A 23829-nucleotide genomic window follows, 5' to 3' on the forward strand; every position below is an offset into this window, starting at 1 on the left:
GATAACTGCTAATTTAGACCCCTTAGTTGTATATGTATATTGGGGAATCATGTTTTCCAATGAGCATCGCTTTGTATTTATCAAAATTGAATTTCATCTGCCATTTTGTTGCCCAGTCATCCAGTTTTGTGAGATCTCTTTGTAACTCTTCACAGTCAGCTTTGGACCTAACTATCTTGAGTAATGATGTATCATCTGCAAACTTTTCCACCTCACTGTTTATCCCTTTTTCCAAATCATGTATTAATATGTTGAACAGCATGGGTGCCAATACAGATCCATGGGGGACCCCACTATTTACCTCACTCCACTGTGAAAAATGTCTATTTATTCCTACCCTTTGTTTTCTATTGATTAACCAGTTACTGATCCACTTACCCCATGGCTTCCTACTTTACTCCTTGACTTTCTTCTTGTTGCTAACATACCTGAAGAAACCCTTCTTGTTACTCTCAACATCTCTTGCTAGTTGCAACTCCAAGTGTGATTTGGCCTTCCTGATTTCACTCCTGCATGCCTGAGCAATATTTTTATACTCCTCCCTTGTCATTTGTCCAAACTTCCACTTCTTGTAAGCTTCTTTTTTGTGCTTAAGATCAGCAAGGATTTCACTGTTAAGCCTATATATATATATATTTAGTAGCATTTAACTTTAACAGCATTAACTATATATATATATATAAAATATCAAATTTGGGGTATATGCATAGTTTGAGCCTCCGTGATGGTGTTTTTTAAAAGTTTCCATGAAGCTTGCCGGCCTTTCACTCTTGTGATTGTTCCTTTTAATTTCCATTTAACCAGCCTGCTCACTGATGTATAGTTCCCTTTTTTGAAGTTAAATGTTACTGTGGTGTGTTTCTTTGGTATTCCCCCCTACCAGTATGTTAAATTTAATTATATTATGGTTGCTATTACTAAGTGATACAGTTATGTTCACCTCTTGGACCAGATCCTGGGCACCACTTAGGACTAAATCAAGAATTGCCTCTCCCCTTGTGGGTTTCTGGATTAGCTGCTTCCAAGAAGCCATCACTAATGGTGTCTAGAAATTTTATCTCCTCATCCTCGTCCTGAGATGACATGTTTCCAGCCAACATGGGGATAGCTGAAATCCCCCATTATTGTTGGGTTTTCTGTTTTTGCAATCTCTCTCATCTCCCTGAAGATTTCACCATGACCATCCTGGGCAGGATGTCAATGGGACTTAGGATTCTATGTGCTTAAGACATCTTTGTAAATGGGACTTCAGCTCCTGAGTCATTTAGATGCTTTTGAAAATTTTACCTATAAGCTCTCATGTTTCAGCCAACCACTAATTGAGAGAGGCTAAGAAGAACCTTCTCCTGTGGTCAAGTTATTTCATAATTGTCCATTATGAGGTTCCAGGAACCTTGGTGCTGTCCACTATTGGAGACAGGATACTGGAGTAGATGGACCATGGGTCTGACCCAGAATGGCAATTCCTCTCTTCCTGAGTGATGATGGTGCCCAGGAGATCATGTATCTATGCCTTACTCTCCGAGGACCTGATCTTTTAAGGTTATGATCACTAGCATGATCTTATTGTGGGGGAAGAAGTATTGCCTAGTGGACAGAGCGGTGAAGAGGGACTCGGGAGACCTGGATTCTATTGCTGGCTCTGCCAGTGGCCTGGTGGATGACCTTGGACAAGACACTTCAATGCCCCTGTGCCTCCATTTCCCCATTGGTAAATTGAGATAATGATTCTGACCTCCTCTGTAGCTATGTGGATGGCAAGTGCTGCAAGAGTTAGATAAGACTATTCATTATTTTTATCAATTCCTATTAACTTTGCAGCGTGTGCTGTGCAAAGTTTCAATAGAATATAAACATTCATTAGACTTTCAGACATTTTAGCTGCTGCAAAACACATTTAGCCTGGGAACACCTATGCTCATCATTCTCCTTAGTGACATAGAGTTATTAGTTAGGAATTCACCCAGCCACTCTGTGGGCCAGACGGAAGGGGAACATTACAAGTAGCGAGCAGTAGCTTGAACGTGTTGGAAAAATTAGCCTGCAGTTGGGTTTTCAAGTGTTACTCGGTAGATGGCTGTTCTACTAACACATTATTTTCGTAACAACTGTAAAGGCTCCTGAAATACCAGTGAAGAGTGGTCTGAGGTGAGAGTGCCCAGTCCCACTTCACCAAAAAGTATGACCTTAATAAATAAGTTATCCAACCGGGACCAATCCTGGCTCCACCACACACTACTGTGCTTTGCAAATATCCTAGAGAAAGAACCAGTAACAGACAAGGAGTCACGATCACTTTTATCATTGCAAAGGACATGGTTATTCATAGTCCAGTAGCTTTATAGCAAGCATAAACCAGCTACAATAGGAAAGCGTAATGCATCTGAACATTATTTCCATTGGAATAGTTTCCATTTCAATGTCACTGAAAAAATAAAAATAAAAGGATATGAGATTAAAATGATAAAAAAAGGAGCAAAAGCCAGAGGAGGTATAGGGAGAAAATTATTTCACGTGGAGAGTACCACCATATCCCTCCACATTTTGTCCACGTGGCATTTGCCATCTAGCAATGTGCAAGTAGGGGAGTTAGATGGAAAATCATTGAATCCCAAATATGCTTAGTAACCAGTTCCCAAGTTTCTGTCCTTGATACTTTACAGACAATCCAAAACCTGCCATGTGGCTGCTTGTGATATTTACCAACAGTGGGACTTTCAAAAGCATTTAAAGGATTTAGGAGCAGCAGTCCCAATGAAAATTGATGTGACTTGTGCTCCTAATTGGAAACCTCCCCCAAATATTTTCTAATATCAAACAGATTTGCACCTGATGTGATTGGTTAGTGAAGCCAGAAAACCTCAAATTTTGCTATTCATCACAACTCTTCAACTGGCCATGCTCAGAAATGGTTCAAAGGGCATGGGAAGGAGCAATACACATACCAACAGAGGAGGTAAAAGATAAGACAACAGTATATACATGGGTCAAGTACATTCACGGACTTTCTCATCGTATCTAGTAGGCCTAATGGATTTCAGCATGGGATAAATAGTAAGGAAATGGTACTGTACAGCCATGCTGAATGAAAGTCAAGGCACTTTTAAGCTCCAGCAACATGATTATTCAAGGACTGAATAAGCGAGTGAAGCATCGCATGCAAACTAAATGGATATAAGCAAGAGTGATGACCATTTACATGAATTGAAATGGATAAAGCTGCAGCCACAGAATCCAGTTGAGAACAGCCCTGAATTCGGTTTTGTCCCCACAGTAACTATTAATACGGTCAGGATGGCATCATTGCAGTAGCATATCATAAATGCTTACCATTTTTGGAGAGAATCACAGCCAAATAGTCATGAAAGTAGGTGTCGATGTAGAGCAGGAGGCTTGGAGCACGTGCTGTCAGGAAGCTAAATGCAATGTTTTCCTTGGACAGAATGGCGTCTGCATAAATGCCGGAGGATGAAGTGCTTGCATTTTTTGTCACTGGATAAGGCTCTTGGAAAATATAGGTAACTGAGGTGCCAGCTTCAAACACTGCAGAAACCTCTGAAAATAATACATAAACCAAGGAATCTATTTCAGATGGTGCATTTTCAAATCTTACAATTGGACATAGGCCTGAGCCAGACCATCAGATCTGCACTCCCCACCCACCCCAAATCTTTCGAAAGGTGCAGGCGTGAATCTCTGATTTGAACTTCACAAGTCAGGCTGTCTGAGTCAGCCACACATGTTTCTGTTCCTGTGAGGAGCCCCAGAGTAGGGTAGGGGCAAGATGTGCCTGGAGCTGTAGAAGCCAACTACAGGTGTTCGAGTCATTCTCCATGGACGTGGCAGATGCAGGCAGACTACCACAGAAAAGCATCTCTCAGAGAGGAGCATGCTGCAGAATGTTCCTTACATATTCTACAGTAAGGACCTCCATCTTGGCTTGTTTCCAGGCACTTGGAGAGACCCTCTTCGTACTTTCAGCCTGATTGCCCATGGAAAACCACTGAGGATGCAAGCTGGAGCCAGACCCCACCTTAAACTATTGTGGTGGTAGCAACAGAGTTCTTCAGGTCTGCTCTGGGTTCGAGGTCCTTTTGTCCTCGTTCTACCCTAACCAACCTTTGAAGGACTGGCTAGAAATTAGCCCATATCTGTTCCTTCCTTTAAAAGAAACAACTATTAACAGTCCACATTTACAAAGGTATTGTAGCTAAGAGATATGCCTATGTCCTCAGAAACTGAGAAGTCTAGCTATATGTGGTCAGGTCCAGGAGACAGACTTTGTGTTTGCATCACATGCATAAAATGGTCTAGCCACAAAATATATTTAGATGACAACAGCAGTTGGAGGGTGACATCTTCTACTATTTACTGGGTAGTCGTAGGCTGATTCCAATGGTACTTTCCCATAGTCCACAGTATCTGTACCCACCTCTGAACAGGACACTGGTATTTATTCAGTGTGCCTATTGCAACCTTAGTGCCAGATCTGCAATTCACAGAGGTGGGCATAGTTCCGCTGAATTCCACAGAATTAAGCCAATTTACACCAGAAGAGGGTCCAACCCAGCGATTAAACATATGGCATTGGAGAGGCAGCCAAAATAAATATGCTCACATGCAACCTGGCTGCGATTTAGAAGTAGAGGAAGATTATGGTGGATTACAAATGTGTTTTTTTCCCCAAAGCACATTTAATCCGTTCTTTTTGCTGCATGGGCAACATCGGTTAAGGGCTTCTTGCCTTCACCTCCCTGAAAATTATCTTCTCACCCCGATCTGTTTTTCCTGAGAGTTGCCTGGATGGCGAATACATATTACACACAAAACACTATGTTAAAAGGACATTACTAAGGTTGCAAATGTTGCACCACTGATTACAAGACTCAGCTTTTCCAGAAGAACTTTCCTTGTTCCGGGAATTCAGACCTTTTTTTTTTTTTTTTTTAAGAGCCTACTGCCGGTGGAGACCTCCTCTTGCAGCATAGCCCCAAAGCAGCCTCCTCTTGCAGCAGCAGCATTATGCCCCCTGAAGACACACTGAGCATTCCAGCCCCCTCACCATGCCACCTCTCTAATCTTAAAGGGGCAGCTCCCAATTCTCCTGTTTAATTTGTATCACTATTAACAAAAGTCACAAATATAACAATAAACTAGTATTCAATATTTTTACTAAATATAGACAACATGACCCTATTTCCATAACATCGATTCCAGAGACCTCACACAACATCAAGCACTCAAAAGTTAGGAAATGTTAAAATTAAGGTTGCCTGTGTAGCCTTAATTTAGCCCCTTTGTGCATATTCATTATAATACGATCTTTAATTACAAGATCACACATTTTTTGCATGGGAACATGCTCAGTGGCTCTGAGGGGATGACACATGCAGAGTCTGGTCACAAATCACAATACTAGGAGTGTGAGGTGCTGAGGAAAGAATCTTCAGACATTTAACTGCTCAAATCAAAGAAGTTTCTACTGAGTATGTGCAAACCACAATTTATCAAAGGCTTATAACTTGGTCACATTTGGGTGGATTTCCATAAGGACAGAAAAAGGCACAAAGGCCACCTGCCTATCAAATTTCAAAACATGGGGGTAGTAAAACTGTTCAAAGGAAAGGTCTCAAGAATTATTTAACATGGGAAAAACAGTGTATTTTCCTTAGCTCCGTTCTTGGAAATAACTATACTATTTTGGCTGAAATTTTCCAAACATATTCAGCCTGAGGAAGGCACCTATCGTCGAAAAAATCAGCCTAAACTGTTAAAGTTTGTACAGTTCTAAGCAATTGAAAACAGGGTCTTACAATGGGAAGTGCCAGGCGACCTTAATAGTAGGTATGCTACCAGCCCCGCCTATAATATCGGAGGAGGTCAATGTGACAACGCTGTCACATGGAATTGTCTCCTCCCAGTTGGGCAAACATTGGTGAGCTGAGTTGTATTCAAGTGGGAACTGATAAGGGAAGAATCCCTGGTGAGCTGGGCGTAGTTGCAATTTAGGGGGACAGAGGTTGCCAAGAGCTGCGAGGCGAGTGCATGGAGCAGTCGTGCTGCCTACCTTCCTTGCAGAAGGGCCCTTCGTAGGGAGAGCTGGTGCAGTCACAGAAATAACCGTTGTATTTCTCCACGCATTTGCCTCCGTTGTGACAGAGATTACCATAACTGCTACAGTGTCCCGGGCAGCCAGGCTTGACTCCAGGGGTCATTTTAGCCCTCTCTTCCAGGTCCAGTTTCTGCCCATTTAAATGTAAAGAGCGGATGCATCCCAGGAAACCTTTCTGTCTGGAAGCCGTTCCCCCTGAAACAAGAGAGAGGAACATAAGGGTTTTTGCTTTCAGTGACAAGTCTGCAAAGAAATGCAAAGCTACAAAGAAATGCAAGCACCTCAGGACAGTCATAATACACAGTAATTATCTTACAGTAAAATTTTAAGTATGTTTTCAGGGAATACAGTGCCAGGTTGATATCTCTGGAGACTGAAGTCCTCTGTTTAGAACTCAATACGAAATGGCAATTCTTGCTGCTCCTTGTAAACATCCCTTCATGCTGCACCCTCCCTGACCTGGTCTTTCCTGGGAAATTTCATCCTGCTTTAAACTTGATTTTTTTCCTCTTGGATGAGGAAATAGTGAACGGTGACTTCCACTGTTCTGCTAAGCTCTCCATCATATTACCTTGTCCTCCTAACCCACCCCCCACCCAGTTTGCTTGTTTTATCCACTTGCTGCATTTAGACTGTGCCTTGGGGCACAGACTTTCTTCTTTGTTACCTATCTGCACAGCATCTATCTCCTCCAGGTGCTACCGTAATACACATAACAGATGGTAATTGTAATCCTAACAACAGTGGAGTTCGCTGACAGGCTACTGACTTGTCAGCACAGACAAGAACAAGTCATGTCTTTTACCTGTCCTAGGTAAATGCTATTCAGGCCAGGGTTTCCCCACAACTGGCAGCCATGATGTTGAAAATGACTGGTCCTTGTGTGCGTGACCAGGCAGTTGTGCTCAGAATCATGTCATTTAACTTGGTTGTTAAAATAGTTTAAACATGATTAAATATCTTAGTGAAAACAAGCTCTCTGGTGTGAAAGGGCAGCTTAGTCTCTACGGTCTATAGTCTAAATTAATAGTCTGCTTCTAACCACAAGGACCCATATTTGTAATGAGGACACCTGTTCCCCGAGAAGTGGGCTGAGACATTAATATCAATTAACAATGACGGCAAAAATAGTTCATAGCAATACCACTCCATTTACTATTCTGTTCAACAGTTTCCATTGTTTTGCTCCTGAAACTTCTGCGGCTTTCCCATAGCTTCACTGAGGCCGCAGACTGCAATTCTGTTTCAAGAGCAAAGCATCCTTTTCAGACTGATTATTCTTGCTGTGAAAGTTTGGACTTTTGGCAACACAACTCTGAACTAAGAAGCACCTCTCTAAACTTACTCCCATGTAGATGTTGGTCCCAATGCCACATGATCAGCTGAGCATGATCAGAGAACAATATGTCATAAGACACTTTTGCGATGGACTGCTTGGAGATCAGGGTGTGTTTGGCTGTATACCGTTCAGTTAACGTCGCTCTTCCACAAATTAAGAGAGAGAGGTGTGGGGGAGGAGAAATCTCAGAGAAACCCTATCACTCCACCCTACAGTACTGGCTGATGCTTTGCTCTCCTGCATATTAACAGCAGGAATCCATAGGCTCTGAATCTTGATGGGGATAATTTAGCTCTATACAGCATGACTGTGCCTAAGAGACAGATTGACTTTATGTGCTTTTTATCTTTCATTATGCTCCAGATGATAAAGGCATTTTCTTGAAGAGAACAAACATTTACAGACTCTTCTTTGGAGCAAATTCTCTCTTCCGATGTACAAGCATTGGCTTTCCCCTGATTTTAAAGAGACATGCATCTAAGGACAAGAATTTGGTCATTTGTGTTTACTGTGACTTGAGTGAATGGCCACACCCAAATACCTGCTTATTGGGGATTATGCTCCAAGTACATATGTTGGCCAGAGAACCACACCCAAATTTCTAAAGCTAAGCCCAAAGGGCTGACCCAGGAAGACATTTTGAGATCCAGGTTACCCTTGCCTCTCTTTGTTTTGCTGCGAACTCCCCTCTCTCCTAAGGAAAGGAAGAGGGGAGAGGACTTTTCTTTGATTTGTTTACTTGAAGGACCCCCCCCTTGGGCATCCACCGGCAGGGGAGAAAGACATTAAAAGGGACCAGAAGTTGGGCTTGGAGGGGACTTGAGGGAGCCCCTGCCCCCCGAAAATGGTGGAGAATGTGGGCATAAGGGTTTCCAAAAAAAGCGGGGATAGAGCCCAGCTGCTCCGTGCAAGATGGAAGGGGCGTAGTGGTATAAGTGGTTAGTAGAGATGCAGCATCAGCAACCTGCTCAGCAAGAGCAGTCCCAACAGCAATTGCTGCAGGAGTGGGCCACCCAGCAGCAAGTTCAGACCACACAGCAACAACAGCTGCTGAGGGAACTGATGGCCCAGCAGCAGGAATTTCCAAAGGAAAGGATACAGCAGATAGCACCAGCCCTATGCCCCTACAGAGTTCCAACAGGTCATGCATCTGCTGAGAGGGTCCCCCACCAGTATCAGTAAAGCTAACCAAGATGGCACCAGATGATGACCCTGAAGCCTTCCTAGCTGCATTTGAGCAGGTGGCACTAGCAGCCCACTGGCCCCCAGAACAACAGGCTTTGATTCTGGCCCCATACTTGACAGGTCCGGCCCAGGAAATCGATCATAATTGGGACTTAGAGAGAGCAAAAGACTATAAACAAGTCAAGTCTGCCATTTTGGAGTACTTGGATATTTCCAAAGAGACTCACCGTCAATGGTTTAGAGCCAAGAACTACCCCAAGGGGGCGAGACCCTGCATAGTAGCGCAAGGGTACAGAAAACACTATTGGAAGTGACTCCATCTGGAGGAGCGATCAGAGACCCAGGTGACCAAAGCCATCAAGACAGAACACTTCATAAAGATATTACCTGTGAAAGGCAAGGACTGGGTAATACGGCACTGCCTGGGGACATTATCAGAAGTGGGATGGCTAATGGAGGACTTTGTAGAAGCTGAAAGATCACTAGAGGCAGAAACCACCCAAGGCCTCCATAGGGTGGGGACCACTGCGGGGGGCGGGGTGAGACAGAATCAGCAACAATCTCTCTGAAGGACCCTGAAAAGATCCTTCCACCTCTTGGTGGAAGAATTCTGAGTCCCAGCAAGGCAAGGTGGTCAGGCACAGATACATCATCATCCATGGGACTGCCAGGCACCTCAAACAATGGGATCAGGACTCACAGACCAGGGTCCCACTGCCATGGTTACACTGACCAGGCCCAACATCACCTAGGAAAGATGCCAGCAGCACCAGCCATTTAACGTGCTATTCTTGTAGGCAGACATGACACATAAAGAGGGAGTGTTCCTCTTATGGAATGTGAATATGCCCAGGGCTGGACAGCAGGGAAACCTGGGCAGGGAAAAAGACAAACATACCCCTGAGTTGTTGGTACTGGTAATGGTCCAACGGAAGAGGGTTCAAGGACTCTTAGATTCCAGTTGCAGTCAGACAGTGGTTCAGGCCTTCAGGGTGGGAGGTGACAACTCCCCTAAGAATACAATCTACCTGCATAGTGATGTCGAAACCTACCCAAGCCAGCGGCTACCACTGACAGTGGGAGCCCATACCACAGTGGTAATGATAACCCCTAGCCAAAAAAGTGGCCTACCTCATAATCATAGGGCAAGGCTGGCTTTTTTTCTAGGGAGTCTTTAATGCACAAGTCTGGAGAGTGAAAGAGAATCTGGACCCATCAGCAAAACCAGTTCCCTGAACTTGGTGAGCCTTGGTGGAGCCAAGGATCCTGAAGGAGGAATGTCCTGAGCAACATGGCCTCTGACACCCACAGGGAAAGAAGAGGTAAGCAGTCAGAGCCTGGAAGCCCTACTACAGAGCAGGAATTTTGTGCAACAGCAAAGAAACAACCCTACACTGAACCATGGAGCGCTTGTATTGAATTGAAAGGGATCAACAAACTGGGGTGGCGAGGGCCCAGCAGCTGGTGCTGCACAAGTACCACTGGGCAGTGTTCCAGCGTGCACATGATATCCCATGTCCTGGACACCTGGGGAGAGAGAAGACATTGTCTTGGGTATTTGCCCAATTCTACTGTCTGGGGGTGCATCATGAGGTGAGAGAATACTGTTCCTCCTGCCCAGAATGTCAAGGGGCAGCAGTAACAGGAGCCCTAAGGCACCCTTGGTCCCTCTGCCCTTGATTGAAACACCCATTGAGAAAATCAGAGTGAACATAATTGGGCCCCTAGAAAAAACTGCCTTGCGGCATCAGTACACATTAGTGATTGTCAACTATGCAACCAGGTACCTGGAGGCTGTTCCTCTGCGCTCTCTGTCAAAGCTACAGTGATCGCTCCAGAACTCTTGAAAACCTTCTCATGCGTGGGATTTCCCTATGAAATATTAACAGATCAAGGCACTAACTTCACCTCCCAGCTGATGAGTGAATTATGCTCCCTTCTGAAGGTCACATTCCTGAAAACGTTGGTGTATCACCTGCAGACCGACAGCGTAGTAGAGTGATTTAATAAGATGCTGAAGGGTACGTTGAAATGCTTTTTCAGTGACAACCCCAGACAGTGGGACCAGCTACTGTCACCATTCCAGTTTGCCATAAAGGAGGTTCCGCAAGCATCTTTACGGTCATCAACCTTGAGGAATCTTGGACTTGCTATGAGAAGGTGGGGAAGAACAAGATGTAGGGGACTTAAACACACTCCAATATGTCTTACAATTAAGGGACCAACTCATAAACATAGGGGTCAGCAGGCAGAGAGAATTTGAGAAAGGCCCAACACACCCAGGAAAGAAATTACAATAGAGGGGCACAACTATGGACTTTCCACCCAAGCGACCATGTCCTGTTGCTACTACCCTCAGCCAAGTCTAAATTAATGGCACAGTGACAGGCATGTCAGGCTGATTTACTAAGATCTATCATGTGAATCTTCTCAATCCTTGGAAAATGTGGGAGGCCCTGCTGATAACTACCTTTCTGACTGAACCTGAATTAGGTTCCCAAGTACCCAGTGTCCAAGAACTCACAACAGTCCCGGGGTGAGGGGCTCTTCCCTGGGCAAAGAAAGTAGCTCCTTCAATTGATTGAGGACTTCACAACAGTATTCTCCACCCACCCAGGAAGAACACAGTTGGTCCAACGTCATCTAGAGATTACCCCAGGCCAGCTGGTCAGGGAGAGCCCTAGACCACTGCCACGGAAGATGTGAGATACAGCCTGAGAGGAAGTGCGAGCAATGCTGAAGATGAGGGTACTTGTGGAATCAATAGTTCTGGTTCCCAAACCATAGAGTTTGGTTCAGTTCTGCATTGATTTTAACAGATCAATTCCATCTTGAAATTCAACGCTGACCTAATGCCAAGGGTAGACGAGTTACTAGAGCAGGTGGGAACGGCAAAACACCTGAGCACTATCGACCTAACAAAAGGGTACTGGCAGATTCCTTTATCCCCTTCCTTGCAAGATAAAAAAAGCTTTCTCCACCCCGATTGTCACCCCCCACCGCAATATGCTGCAGCCTACGTAGAAGACATCATCCTCTATAGCCCTATGTGGTAAGACCACCTATAGCACTTAAAGGCTGTATTAAAAGCTCTCCTGGATGTGGGACTTATGGCCAACCCTTCTCCCTGTTAACGGATCACACTCCCCTATTCTGGATCCACACCATGTAAGACACAAATCTATGCACAATGAGGTGAAACCTTTCACTACCACCCTACAGTTTCAGAGTACAACACTGGATGGGAAAGGTCCATGCTAATGCTGATTTCTTTTCATGGGAGATTGGAGATGGAGACGAACTGCCCCAGATAAGCTTTTCCAGCTTGAAAGGTGGGGTATGTGAAGGGACATGCCCTCACTCTGACGGAGGAGAATAACGAATTTTTCTCACACCACCACTGAGGTTCATTTTAGACTAAGCCCAAGGGGCTGACCCAGGAAGGCTGCCTGAGATCTAGGTCACCCTTGCCTCTCTTTGTTTTCCTACAGATTCACCTCTTTCATAAAGGAAGGGAGAGGGGAGAGGATTTTTTCTTGTGTTTACTCAAAGAACACTCCCTTTGGGCGTCCACTAAGGTGGGGTGGGAAGAAAGACATTATAAAGGACGGGAAGCAGGGTCTGGAAGAGACATGAGGGAGCCCCTGCCCACCCCCTTACAAAGCCATAAATCCAGTATCTTTATTAAGTCCATAATTTTAGTGTCTATCAAAGTTATGAATTTAAGCTTCCAGGTTAATCTTCTGAAGGTGTTGGGTAGGTTTCCTTTGAGGATGAAGAACTGAAGGGTCAGATAGGATAGGGTTCACATATTTAAAAAAAAACAAAAAGAGGACACTCCACGGGGCCCTGGCCCCGCCCCAACTCCACCCCTTCCCTGCCACGGCCCCACCCCAACTCCGCCCCTTCCCCAAAGTCCCCGCCCCAACTCCGCCCCCTCCCCTGAACGCTCCGCACCCCTGCTCCTCCTCCTCCCCTGCTTCCCGCGAATCAAATGTTCGCGGGAAGCCTGAAATAGGCAGGCAGCAAATAAGCTGAAGCTGGGGCTGGGGCTGGGTTGGTAGCGGTGGGGCGCGAGGAGGCGCAGCCCAGTCCGGCCCACCCGGCCAAACAGCTCTGGCCCCGGCTCGGCTCGGGCCCTGGGGCGCCGGCCCAGGTTCCAGCCGAGCAGCTCCAGCCGGCCCCGGCGACTCCAGCTCGGCTCGGGCCCCGGGGCACCGGCCCCAGTCGAGCGGCGCCGGCCAGCGGCCGAGCACCCCCAGCCCCGGTCCCAGCGGCTCCAGCCTGGATCCAAGCCCCATGAGCCCTCCCTATTTTCCCGGACATGTCCGGCTTTTTGGAATTTCCTCCCGGACGGGGATTTGAGGACCAAAAAGCCGGACATATCCGGGAAAATCCAGACGTATGGTAACTCTAAGATATGAGTGATCGCTTTGTGGAAAGTGTTCATCCCTGGGTTATATGGTATTTTTGACCTTATGCAGATGATCTGAATCTTCGCTCTGACCCAGGGATATTAGCATGAGGTTCAAACCTGCAAACAATAGGGCTTGGGGAAACACTTTGCTAAGGACGTGACCGTTAAATGAACAACTTTTGCTGGCAGCCACAGGTTTATGAAGCTGGGGTCTTACCGAGCAGCTCTGAACAGCCAGGAAGAAGCCTTTGCGGGGGGGGGGGGAGGGGAGGGAGCTCATGTCAATGATTCAGCAGCAAAACATAGTGCAAATCAATACTGTAGCTTAGCGGCGCAACTGGCTAAATGACTTAACACTCTTCAAGGATTAGTTGTTCAAGGCTTTGTTTAAAAAACACAGGATGTTTTCTTTTGTTGGAAAGAGATGGCGTTAGGGAGGATGTAGTGGAGTGAAGGACTGTTGGGGGACTGCTTTCTTTTTATAATAGAGACGCAGAAAAGTGTGTGTGTAGATAAGGGTGGTTTTCATTATCTTGTTGCAGCAGGACTAAAAAGGCAGTGGGAAACAGGTGGCATTATGCAGTCGAACTACAAGTTTTACTCAGTAGCCTCCAGCCAAAACGCTGAAAGCAGCAGGCTGGAGGCACCATAAATTAAGCCTAAAAGAATCCTCCAGATTCCTTTGGAACAGTACATGTTGGGACAGGACTTCGGGAGCTTAGCGCTGTGCTGTGTAACATGGTCAATAATGCTCAATGTTATGAAATTGACTACAGAGTCTAAGGAATGGCCAATAATGGGGGAGGGGTAAAACCAAACAGAACCATAGAACTGTAGGGCTGGAAGGCACCTTTGGGTGGGGGGAGGGATAGCTCAGTGGTTTGAGCGTTGGCCTGCTAAACCCAGGGTTGTGAGGGCCATTTGGGGATTTAGTTGGGGATTGATCCTGCTTTGAGCAGGGGGTTGGACTAGATGATCTCCTGAGGTCCCTTCCAACCCTAATAATCTATGATTCTATGATAGAAGTCATTAAGTCCGGCCTCCTGAGCTGAGGAGGACACCTACCTGATAAGTGTTAGTCCAAAATGACAGGGATTCCTCCAACGAGGGAGATCTCCCATGGAAGCCTATTCCAGAGTTTAACTACCCTTAGAACTAGATTTTTTCCCCCTTATATCTAAACTAAATCTCCCTTGCTGCAGATTAAGCCCATTTCTTCTTGACCTACCTTCAGTGGATATGGAGAACAAGTGACCCCCGTCCTCTTTATAACAGCCCTTAACGTCTTCCAAGGCTGTTATCAGGTCCACCTTCAATCTTCTTTTCTCAAGACTAAACATGCCCATTTGTGTTTTTTTTCTTTTAAACTTTTCCCGATAAGTCAGGTTTTCTAAACCATTTATCATTTTTGTTGCTCTCCTCTGGACTCTCTCCAATTTCTCCACATTTTTCCTAAAGTGTGGTACCCATAACGGGACACAGTACTCCAGCTGAGGCTTCACCAGTGCTGAGTAGAGTAGGACAATGACCTCCCGTGTCTTACGCCTGTTAATACACCCAAAATGGATAAGCCTTTTTCACAACTGCATCACATTGCTGATTCATAATCAGTTTGTGATCCACTGTAACCCCCAGATCCTTTTCAGCAGTACAACCGCCTAGCCAGCTATTCCCCAATTTGTAGTTGTGCACTTGATTTGAATTTGAACATAACATTTGCATTTGATTTGATTTGATTTGAACATAATGGCTCCAGTCCCTGGTTGCAGCTGAGGAGCAAATGGTACATCTCAGGATTATGAGAGGAATGCAAAGAGAACTCTAAGTCACCTCTGCCGTCTGCCAGTTCTGGGCTGCTCTGAACCAGGCTTGTCCTCTGGGACAGCAGCACAAGAGCTTTATATGGTACAGTCACGTCTCTGGCTTTGTATTCTGTCTTGAACATTATGAGGCTAGAGCATGCCCCTATCCTTGCACAGGAATGCAGGGAGGTTCCCTCTCTTTTGTGCTAGTTATGGCCATGTTTACTCTGAGTGGAAAATGGGGACTGATCTTTCTACTCACCCCTGAGGCCGAAGAGGGAAGAGGGGAGGAGACAAGGACACACCCTCATGCCCCCAGCCAGCTGAGTGGGTGGACTGAACTATCCAAATGAATAGTGTAGCAATTTCACTCCTCCTGACTTTTTGGGAGGGATTGTGGATCAGCAGAAACAATCTCCGCTTCTCCCCCAGAGCATGCAGTGTGCTGGTATGACCCTGCACGGCCCTCAGTGCTAGGCTTAGCGCAATTTATACAACCTGGCCTGCATTCTTGTTCCTGGTTTGCCCTTTGCACTCTCAAAATCAATCGGAGGAGTATACACAGGTGCAGCAAGTATGAAATTAAATAGGAACTGGGCAAATTATTTCCTTGGAATCCTTTGAAATCCCAACCCTTGTGATTATGAATTTACTGAGGTGCTAATAATTCAACACTGAGGGCCATAGAGTCATCTGACTGGCAACGCATACTCTACATGTGTGCATGCGTACACACACACACACAGAAAATCACATCAGTTGCATGCTCCATATTCTGTGTGTACTGACATATATCAATCGACCTTTCATTATTATAGCAATCGCAGTGGTAAAAGATTTCAGAGTGGTAGCCGTATTAGTCTGTATCAGCAAAAAGAACAAGGAGTCCTTGTGGCACCTTAGAGACTAACAAATTTATTTGGGCATAAGCTTTTGTGGGCTAAAACCCACTTCATTGGAAGCATAGAGTGGAAAATACAGTGGTTTTTTTCTCCTGCTGATAATAGCCCACCTTAATTGATTAGTCTCCTTAGAGTTGATATGGCAACACCCATTTTTTCATGTTCTCTGTGTATATATATCTTCCTACTGTATTTTCCACTGCATGCATCCAATGAAGTGGGTTTTAGCCCACGAAAGCTTATGCCCAAATAAATGTGTTAGTCTCTAAGGCTACGTCTTCACTACAGGGGGGGGTCGATTTAAGATACGCAAATTCAGCTGAATTCGCCGTATCGCAGCCGACTTACCCCGCTGTGAGGACGGCGGCAAAATCGACCTCCGCGGCTTCCTGTCGACGGCTCTTACTCCCACCTTCGCTGGTGGAGTAAGAGCGTCGATTCGGGGATCGATTGTCGCGTCCTGACGGGACGCGATAAATCGATCCCCGAGAGGTCGATTTCTACCCGCCGATTCAGGCGGGTAGTGTAGACCTGCCCTAAGGTGCCACAAGTACTCCTCATTCTTTTAGTTGTAAAAGAATCTTTCTGGTACTACCTAGGTAACTTATACAGTATATAAACCATGTAACCCAAAATCTATTATTAAGTTAACACCTTTGCACCTCCCCTATTATGCATAATTAATAAGAACGTTGGCCTAATGAGGAGGGACTGTAATTGAGTGCAGTATGGCCCCTAGTGCCTTGTTAGATGGTATTGTCATAATGAGGGATGGAACAAAAGCAGAAACTTCACTCTGAATCCCTTCATCTTTTGTTTGTGGTGTGTGGGGGGCGGAGAAATTGCGGGATTTGGATTTGAACACTCCCCTCTTGGTCCTCTCCCCTACGTTTCCCCCCCCCCCCCCGAGGATGAATGCACTATTGGAAGGGATTATTTTCCAGTTTCCACTTTGACTGCATCCACTACCTCATGAGGAGAGAGAGGGTATGAGGTTTTGGCATTGTCCACCCCAAACTCTAGATCTGCTGCAGTTTCCAACCCAAAACTTAAGCCTGTGCCTAAGATTATTCTGAATCTGAACTCTGTGCTTACTCCACCTATAGACACTGTCTCTGGAGCACACCATACTGAAAGACTTTCTAAGCACTCATGACTGATGACCGTCACTTTGGCTCTGTGGAAAAGGACTTTGTTTTGCTCTGGGGGCAGAGTTAAAAAACAGAATTTAACAAAGAAGCAGTAATATAAACGGCTGATCCAGTGGTGTTGCTCACTCCTTACTCAAGACACAGGGTAGCAGTAGCTTTAGTATTATTTAAAACGTGGGAGGAAACACCCCAACGGCACAAAAGCACCCAGGAATATCCTCCTGTCACCAGGATGCGGTGCTCACCTCTTGCGAGCGCCCCCGGCTGCCTGCACACGCTCTCTAATTGCAGAGGGTCTTCGGCGACTCAGCCCTTCGGCCGAGTCACTCCTGTGGAATGAGACCCGCAAAACAGACCCCTTGCAGGGTAAACAGTTCAACAGTCTTTACACGGTCTCAGTAATCGAGCCGTACCCCCAGGGTTTCCTCCCCGGAGGCAACGTCTTCACCGTCTCTGGGCCTTTGTGACCCCAGCTCTCCAGCTGGGCCACCAAGTACTTCAGGCCCCCTTCCAGGGGTGTGTTAAAGTCCAATAAAGTCCAAACAGTTCACTATCTCTGGCCCTATTCAGTGGTCTTCAGTCTCCTCTCTGAGTCTCAAGCTACTCCCCTGTGACCAGCAGGATGGGGGACGTGGGCCTGACCACGTCTCTGGGTCCCAGCCCAGGGACCCTATGGATAGCAGCCAGGTGCCACTGCTTCCCTGTAAGCTCTTTGCTATGCTGCTACAGCACCATGGGCCTCAGCACCTTCACCAATGGTCCACCCTCACCTCAAGTCATATGATGAACAAGTCCCAGCAGCCAGCCAGGAGCTCTCTCTTGTCCTCCCCCCCCCCCTCCTTGCCAGCAATTGAGTTGTCCATGGTACTACAGCTCTCTTCAGCTAGCCAAGAGCACCACTTGTACTCCTCTGGCTCCAGCAAGGAACTACCTCTGTTTTGAATTGCAGCTCTCTTTACATGGGTCTGCAACCCTCTGATTGGCTGCTCCCTGCAGTCTTTCCCTGATTGGCTGCCTCCTGTGCAGTCTCTCTAGGCCAGTTGAAGGATTTAGCTCTACTGCTTCTTTCTGGGATGGGGTGTGGTAGGACCTTGAGGGCTCCAGCAGGGGGCCTCTGCCTAGTACACCCCATCAAACCTCCATGATTCACTGATTGACTGGGGAGCCCACCAGAGCTCAACAACAATTTCATACATAAGCTAAGTGACAGAGTGGCATTCCAAGCACAAATAAATGCTTGTATATTTCTCCCTTCCCACTCCCCAAAACAATACCTGAGGACATTTTAGGAAAGAAACCACACTAGGGACAGGAAATGCACGGCAGATGTAACCTAGCAGGCTGCACAAGCAGCCACTATCTCTGACTCAAGTACAAATGAAGGATGGTAGAGCTGAGTTGAACTGACAACAGGTGAAAAATGTAGAGGCAAGGAAGAAATGCCACACTGAGCCTAATTTCACTGTGCTCTACTATAGCTGATATGAGCATACACATACACATACAGGGGCTGATTCTTACATACGCCAATTGACCTTTACAATGCTCTGATAGCATAAAGGGGGCCTTAAAGTGGCCAGAAATTGCCCCCCGAGTACATCCAATAGACAACCATGCAAAGCAGCCTTAAGGTTTAAACCAGGGGTTGGGCGGGCAGTTGCATGGACTCAGAACACAAGGAACACAAAGGTAGCTTAACGCCACCTTAGCCTGTTTCCCTAAGTCCAGGAATGGCATGACTGAGATTCAGGGCCGTACCATGTACATTGTACCATGTTTCTGGATAGGGAACCATAACAGCTGCAATAGCCAGATAAAAAGAGCAAACTGAGAACTGAACTCTACTCTAAAATCTTATGAATGAGCTGAAGCTCAAGAACATGCAACGCACAGGGGTTAGAATGGAAAAAAAAATATAATGGTGGGACCATCCTTAAACTCCACTCATGATCTCAGAGTGGCCGGATTTTTCTCCTGAAATGATCAGCAGTGAAACATGTTAACAATATTGACACTTCAACTGTTGTCATTAGACTCCAGAGTTAACAGTCCACTGTGACAAACAGAGGAAGTGCACACCTCAGTCTCTGAAAGACATCCTTAGAATGGGTCATTGTGTGAGGGTTCTCTGCATAGCAGACACTTAATTTCTGCAGAAGAGAATGGCACTGCCAGAGCAGTGATACATAGGGCACACTGCCAAATCCTGACTAAATACCACTAATAGCTCTATTAACATTTCTGAAAAAGGCTTTGGTTCAACATTCCCACATAGAGACAATTCTGTAAATGTCACTAGGTAATAGCTATCTTACAATTTGATTTTAAGCCAAAGACCTAAGGAGAAAATCATGCCATTGCTTACAATCCTAAAACCATGGGCTTTCATGGAGTATGAGGGCAGGATCTGTCCCTAAAGTTACATATGGTAAATAATCAAATAATGTAGGGTAGACATTATTAGCTTAGCTGGTGTAAACTGACGTAGCTCCACTGAAGTCAAGCATGGTTTGTGCAAACATCTCCCCAAGTCCAAAATTTTGCCAGTGCAATTTCTCAAGGCCACTAGAAACTAATCTTAGACTCCAGAATTCATTCTATTTGTGTGATCAAGGCCATATTTAAACTTCAACCTGTAGAGATGAAAGACTTTGTCACTTCTCTTCTGTCTTTATTAACATCTCCGCAGGTACAGAAGAAATTATACTTGGAAAGCTACACTGGATCCACATTTGTTCGTCATAATAGTAGTATCTTATATTAATATACATCTTCCATCCAGAAGGATCCATAAATACTTCCAGAAGATAAATAAACTAAATTAAACTTTGACGGAGTCTTGTTTATGAGAATTGCAAAATACTTGAATTGATTCAGAAGGGAGGATAAAAATAAAAGATATTAAATCTTGATGACTAGCCATCTCCTTCATGGAAATGAAATGCTGTGTTTAAATGAAATAAAATAGGAAGATTAATTTAAAAAAATATTTGGAACATTTTTTAAACAGCAAATCATGTCAGCTATATGGATTATTAATTAAGCATGTGCATACCGACTGTGACAACCCCTTAATCTTAACTGGTATGCAGAGCATTGCAGATGTAGAAACAAATATATTGTATTCAGTGTTGTTGTAGCCCATGTCGGTCCCAGCATATTAGAGAGAAGGTGGGTGTGGTAATATCCTTTATTGGAGTTTGAAAGCTTGTCTCTCTCACCACAGATGAGGGTCCAATAACAGATATTACCTTGATTCTCTATACAAATATGTTGTAAGTTACATGGGGAACATATCTTATAAGAGAACATTATGTTTGGCTGCTTCTTTCCTTTTACAATTAATTTGTTTATTTTTATTTTTTTTCAAATGGGATGAAATTTACTCCACATGATTCAGGTCTTCTAGCAGCCTCTAAGTACCAGGAGTTAGCGTGAGTCCTTCATGGGAAGCAGATTATCTCACATTTGCCTATTGCAGGGTTTCTTTTAAGGCATTTGGAGCTGGCCGTTGTTGGAGACAGGATACTGGACTAGATGGATCACAGGTCTGATCCAGTCTCGTACACCTTATGTTCCTATGTAGAAAACTCCAGGCAATCGGCACTGCTTAGGTCCATAAGGTGGGCTGAAATGGTCTGTCGAGACGGTCTTTCTAAAGCCAGCCAAAAATCACTGCCAATGGCATCAGCTTTTAAGTCCCTTTTCTTCACGGTTAAGTCCCCGAGTCTTCTGCAGAAGCATATCTACTCCCTACAGGGCTATACTCCCCAGGCCATGGGCTTGTGACTCACACATTAACTGTGTTGTTTCCACTTCAACACAGCTTCTTGTTGATCTTTTATCTCAGCAGCTGGGAGACAGCTAACCAGTCACAGGTGGGGGCTAAGCCCAACTTCCTTATAGATCTGTCCTACACTATGACAGTCCTACATGGGCCCTCTGATCTTCAGTAAATGTCCTCCATGTTGAAAGCTACTAGAGCTTGACTTCAATATGTCTTAGCACTTAGAATGGCAAAATACCACTGACACAAGGATAGCTGGTTTAGTGATGTATCTTTTTTATATAATGTCTGCCCATCCAGAAGGATCCCAGCCCCACCGGACCCCAATTTTATAAGCATTTCATGGAAAACTGAAAACCTTCATAAAATGTAGGGTTTGTATATTTGGGGGAACATAGAATATCCCACTGCCAGGCTGAGGTGGGCAAAGGCATTTCAGTTAAACAGAATTTCTTAAAGGGCCAGAATGCATCACTTATACACAGCCCTGAGTACCGAGGAGTATGCAGCCATTCAGCCCATCTCAAAGGGGAGTTCTGTGATGGCTAGAGTCTGGCTATTGTATAAGGGATACGAAGGGGAAAGGCTCCTTGTCCTCTCTGCTTCAGTGACCAAAAAGAGCAGGAGCAACTGAGCCCCAAATTGGAGTTTGGTTGCATGAGAGTTGGGCAAATAAAGTAAAAAATAATATGCAAATAAAATGTCTGCTTGCCTCTTTGTCTGTATTTACTGTGTTCATAGCTCTTTTATGCTTGCTTTACATGGCTATTCTCACAAATGAGTTTACCAGCAGTAATGTTTACCACAATGAACAGATTTTAAGGAAATATTGCAGATTATTTGCAACTATGCCAGAAACCTGCATTCACGAACTATGCCCCTCCTGTTAGGGTACAGAAATATGCTACGTGACCTGTGTCTCCAATCTAAAGCACTCAACAGCTGATCCTCACAATGAGCTGGTTGCAAAAAGCTATAGAACTGGAAATATTCAGATATTGTTCAGCAGATCATTTCAACAGCACATACACTTGAGGAAATCTTTGTCTAAGCAGTCCCTCAAACGCAGAGGCTATGGCTCTGGAGGTTTTGACATGGTCCATGCAGGTGGGTAAAAGAGGTGGCAATCCTTATTCTTTTCTCCTAACGGCATGGCTGTAAAAAAGCAGGGCACTGTCTAGCCCAAAGATGCCCAACCTCAGTGGCTAGAAAAGTTGTGTTACTGGTTTACTACAGACAAACGTTGCAAACAACTAAAAATTGCCTTAAATGGTCCCTACCTACAAAGAATTGACTGTTAAGCTGCATACGAAAATGCCCCTCGGCAGGTGCCTCCAGAATCTTTTTAGGAAGGTTATCCACTTGAAGAGATGTTTGCTTGAGGTTCCTCTCGGCTCGGACGAAGTGCCATTGGTCGTCATTCAGAGACGTGGGAGACTGCACCGTAGCTTCCATAGGCCCGTTTCCAACATCTATGGAGAAGGTGATCTCCTTAGGGGCTGGAATGGACAAGAGTGAGGAAGAGATGAAGGATGGAGGTAAATATCTGGTTTTGACATCAAAGAATAGTCTATAAATGAAGGCACCGTTAACTATTAAACTAGCAAATAACATGGCAGCCTAGATGTAAATCTCATCCTGCAGCTCTCTGTTTGGTTTCCCTTGTGATTACAAAGGGCTAAAGACTCATTCGCTATACCTGACTTTATTGCTATGTCAGTGATGGTGTCCAAGGAAAATTAGTTCATTCCCCCCCGGGAAAATTAACCACTTAGATGCAAAGCATTGCACAAAAAATTGATGCTGGCAGATAAAGCTTCCACACTGCGTGAGTGATGCCAACAGCTGGAAAAGGGCCAACCTGCTCCTCCCAATGTAGCCTTTCTAACCATGTATGTTTAATAAAAGACCACAGCAGGAAGCTAGGTTTTAAGGGTGTGATGGGAGGTGTCCGCTCAAAGCCTTTGGTCAGATGGGTAGCTCTGACCCTGGTAGCAGGGTAAACATCATGAGAAACAGAGCTAAGTGACAGTCTCAGAATAGAGGGGCATATGTTGCACATGCTGAGATATGAAGGGATCCTAGTGTGCATCTACATTGCCAAAAAAACCCCCAAAAAAACGACCGACCGTGAGTCTCAGAGCCCAAGTCAACTGACTTGGGGTCACTGGGCTCACACTACAAGGCTAAAAACAGCAGGATAGACGTTCCTGCTTGGGCTGGAGCTGGGCTCTAAAACCTTGCTTGAGCAAGAACATCTACACTGCTATGTCCAGCCCTGGAGTGAAAGCCCTGCAAGCCGGGATAAGTTGACCTGAGCTCTGAAACTTGCTGCTGTGGGTGGGGTTTTGTTTGGTTGGTTGTGTTTTCTGTCCCCCAAGGGACAGAAGCGTAATCAGGAAGACAGTGTGTCACAAAGCAGTTCAAGTTGCTCTGATGGAAGTCAATCGAATGATTCCAACGACTTTAACAGGAGCAGGCTTCAACCAGAAGTCTTTGCTATTATTGTTACTGAATTTATTCCTCTCCTTAAACTACTGCATACACCAGAGACTGAAAGGACCAGCTTTGTGAACTGCATGCTAAACAGAAGGTAGCGGATTGAAAATTCACGGAAACCTGTTGTTTCAAGCCCAAGAAATTGGATAGATCTGGTTTTGGAAGCTGTTGCTCAGGTACTTGAGTTAGAAAACGTTCCATGGGGATAGGTAAAGATCTATTCTGAGCCTCTGCATCTGCTAAAAGGCCAATTTCTTTCCAAGTAGCTGGTCTTTGGAGGTTTCTCCATACAAGCCCTCTAGGCTGAAAATTCCATCTGGCTGCGAGATACACAACAAGATGCTGCTAACGAGGAGTCCAGGTTAAAAAAGAGAGAACAACTCCAAGTTTCCCAACTTTTCAATAACTAGTTACTTTGTGAGCATATGTTTTGGCATTCACTGATGAAAGAATTTGCTAAACAAGCATCTAAGTGGTTTGTAGTAGTTTGTCACAGTTAGTGTCAAACTGTCATTTTTTCCCACATCCCCGAGAATGATATACAGTACACTGAACTATAACCAAATTGGACTTTGATGTGCAATTAACACTAAATCATACCTCATTACCTTGTGATAATGCACCATGACATTTAC

The 23829-nt window shown here is 45.1% G+C and overlaps 1 protein-coding gene across 1 annotated transcript in view; it reads right to left on the reverse strand.

Annotated features, from left to right (window-relative positions):
• Positions 1–23829, reverse strand: part of CNTNAP5 (contactin associated protein like 5) — a 408220-nt gene that overhangs the window by 44845 nt on the left and 339546 nt on the right. Inside the window, exons 18-20 of the mRNA XM_029910538.1 lie at positions 21976–22194; positions 6068–6307; positions 3331–3555 (exon numbers count right to left, since the gene is read on the reverse strand). Coding sequence (XP_029766398.1) covers positions 3331–3555; positions 6068–6307; positions 21976–22194 — 684 coding nt within the window. The remainder of the gene's footprint in view (positions 1–3330; positions 3556–6067; positions 6308–21975; positions 22195–23829) is intronic.

Source organism: Terrapene carolina, unplaced genomic scaffold, assembly GCF_002925995.2.
Source record: "Terrapene carolina triunguis isolate 2854851 unplaced genomic scaffold, T_m_triunguis-2.0 Scaffold62, whole genome shotgun sequence".
NCBI classification, from domain to species: Eukaryota; Metazoa; Chordata; order Testudines; family Emydidae; genus Terrapene; species Terrapene triunguis.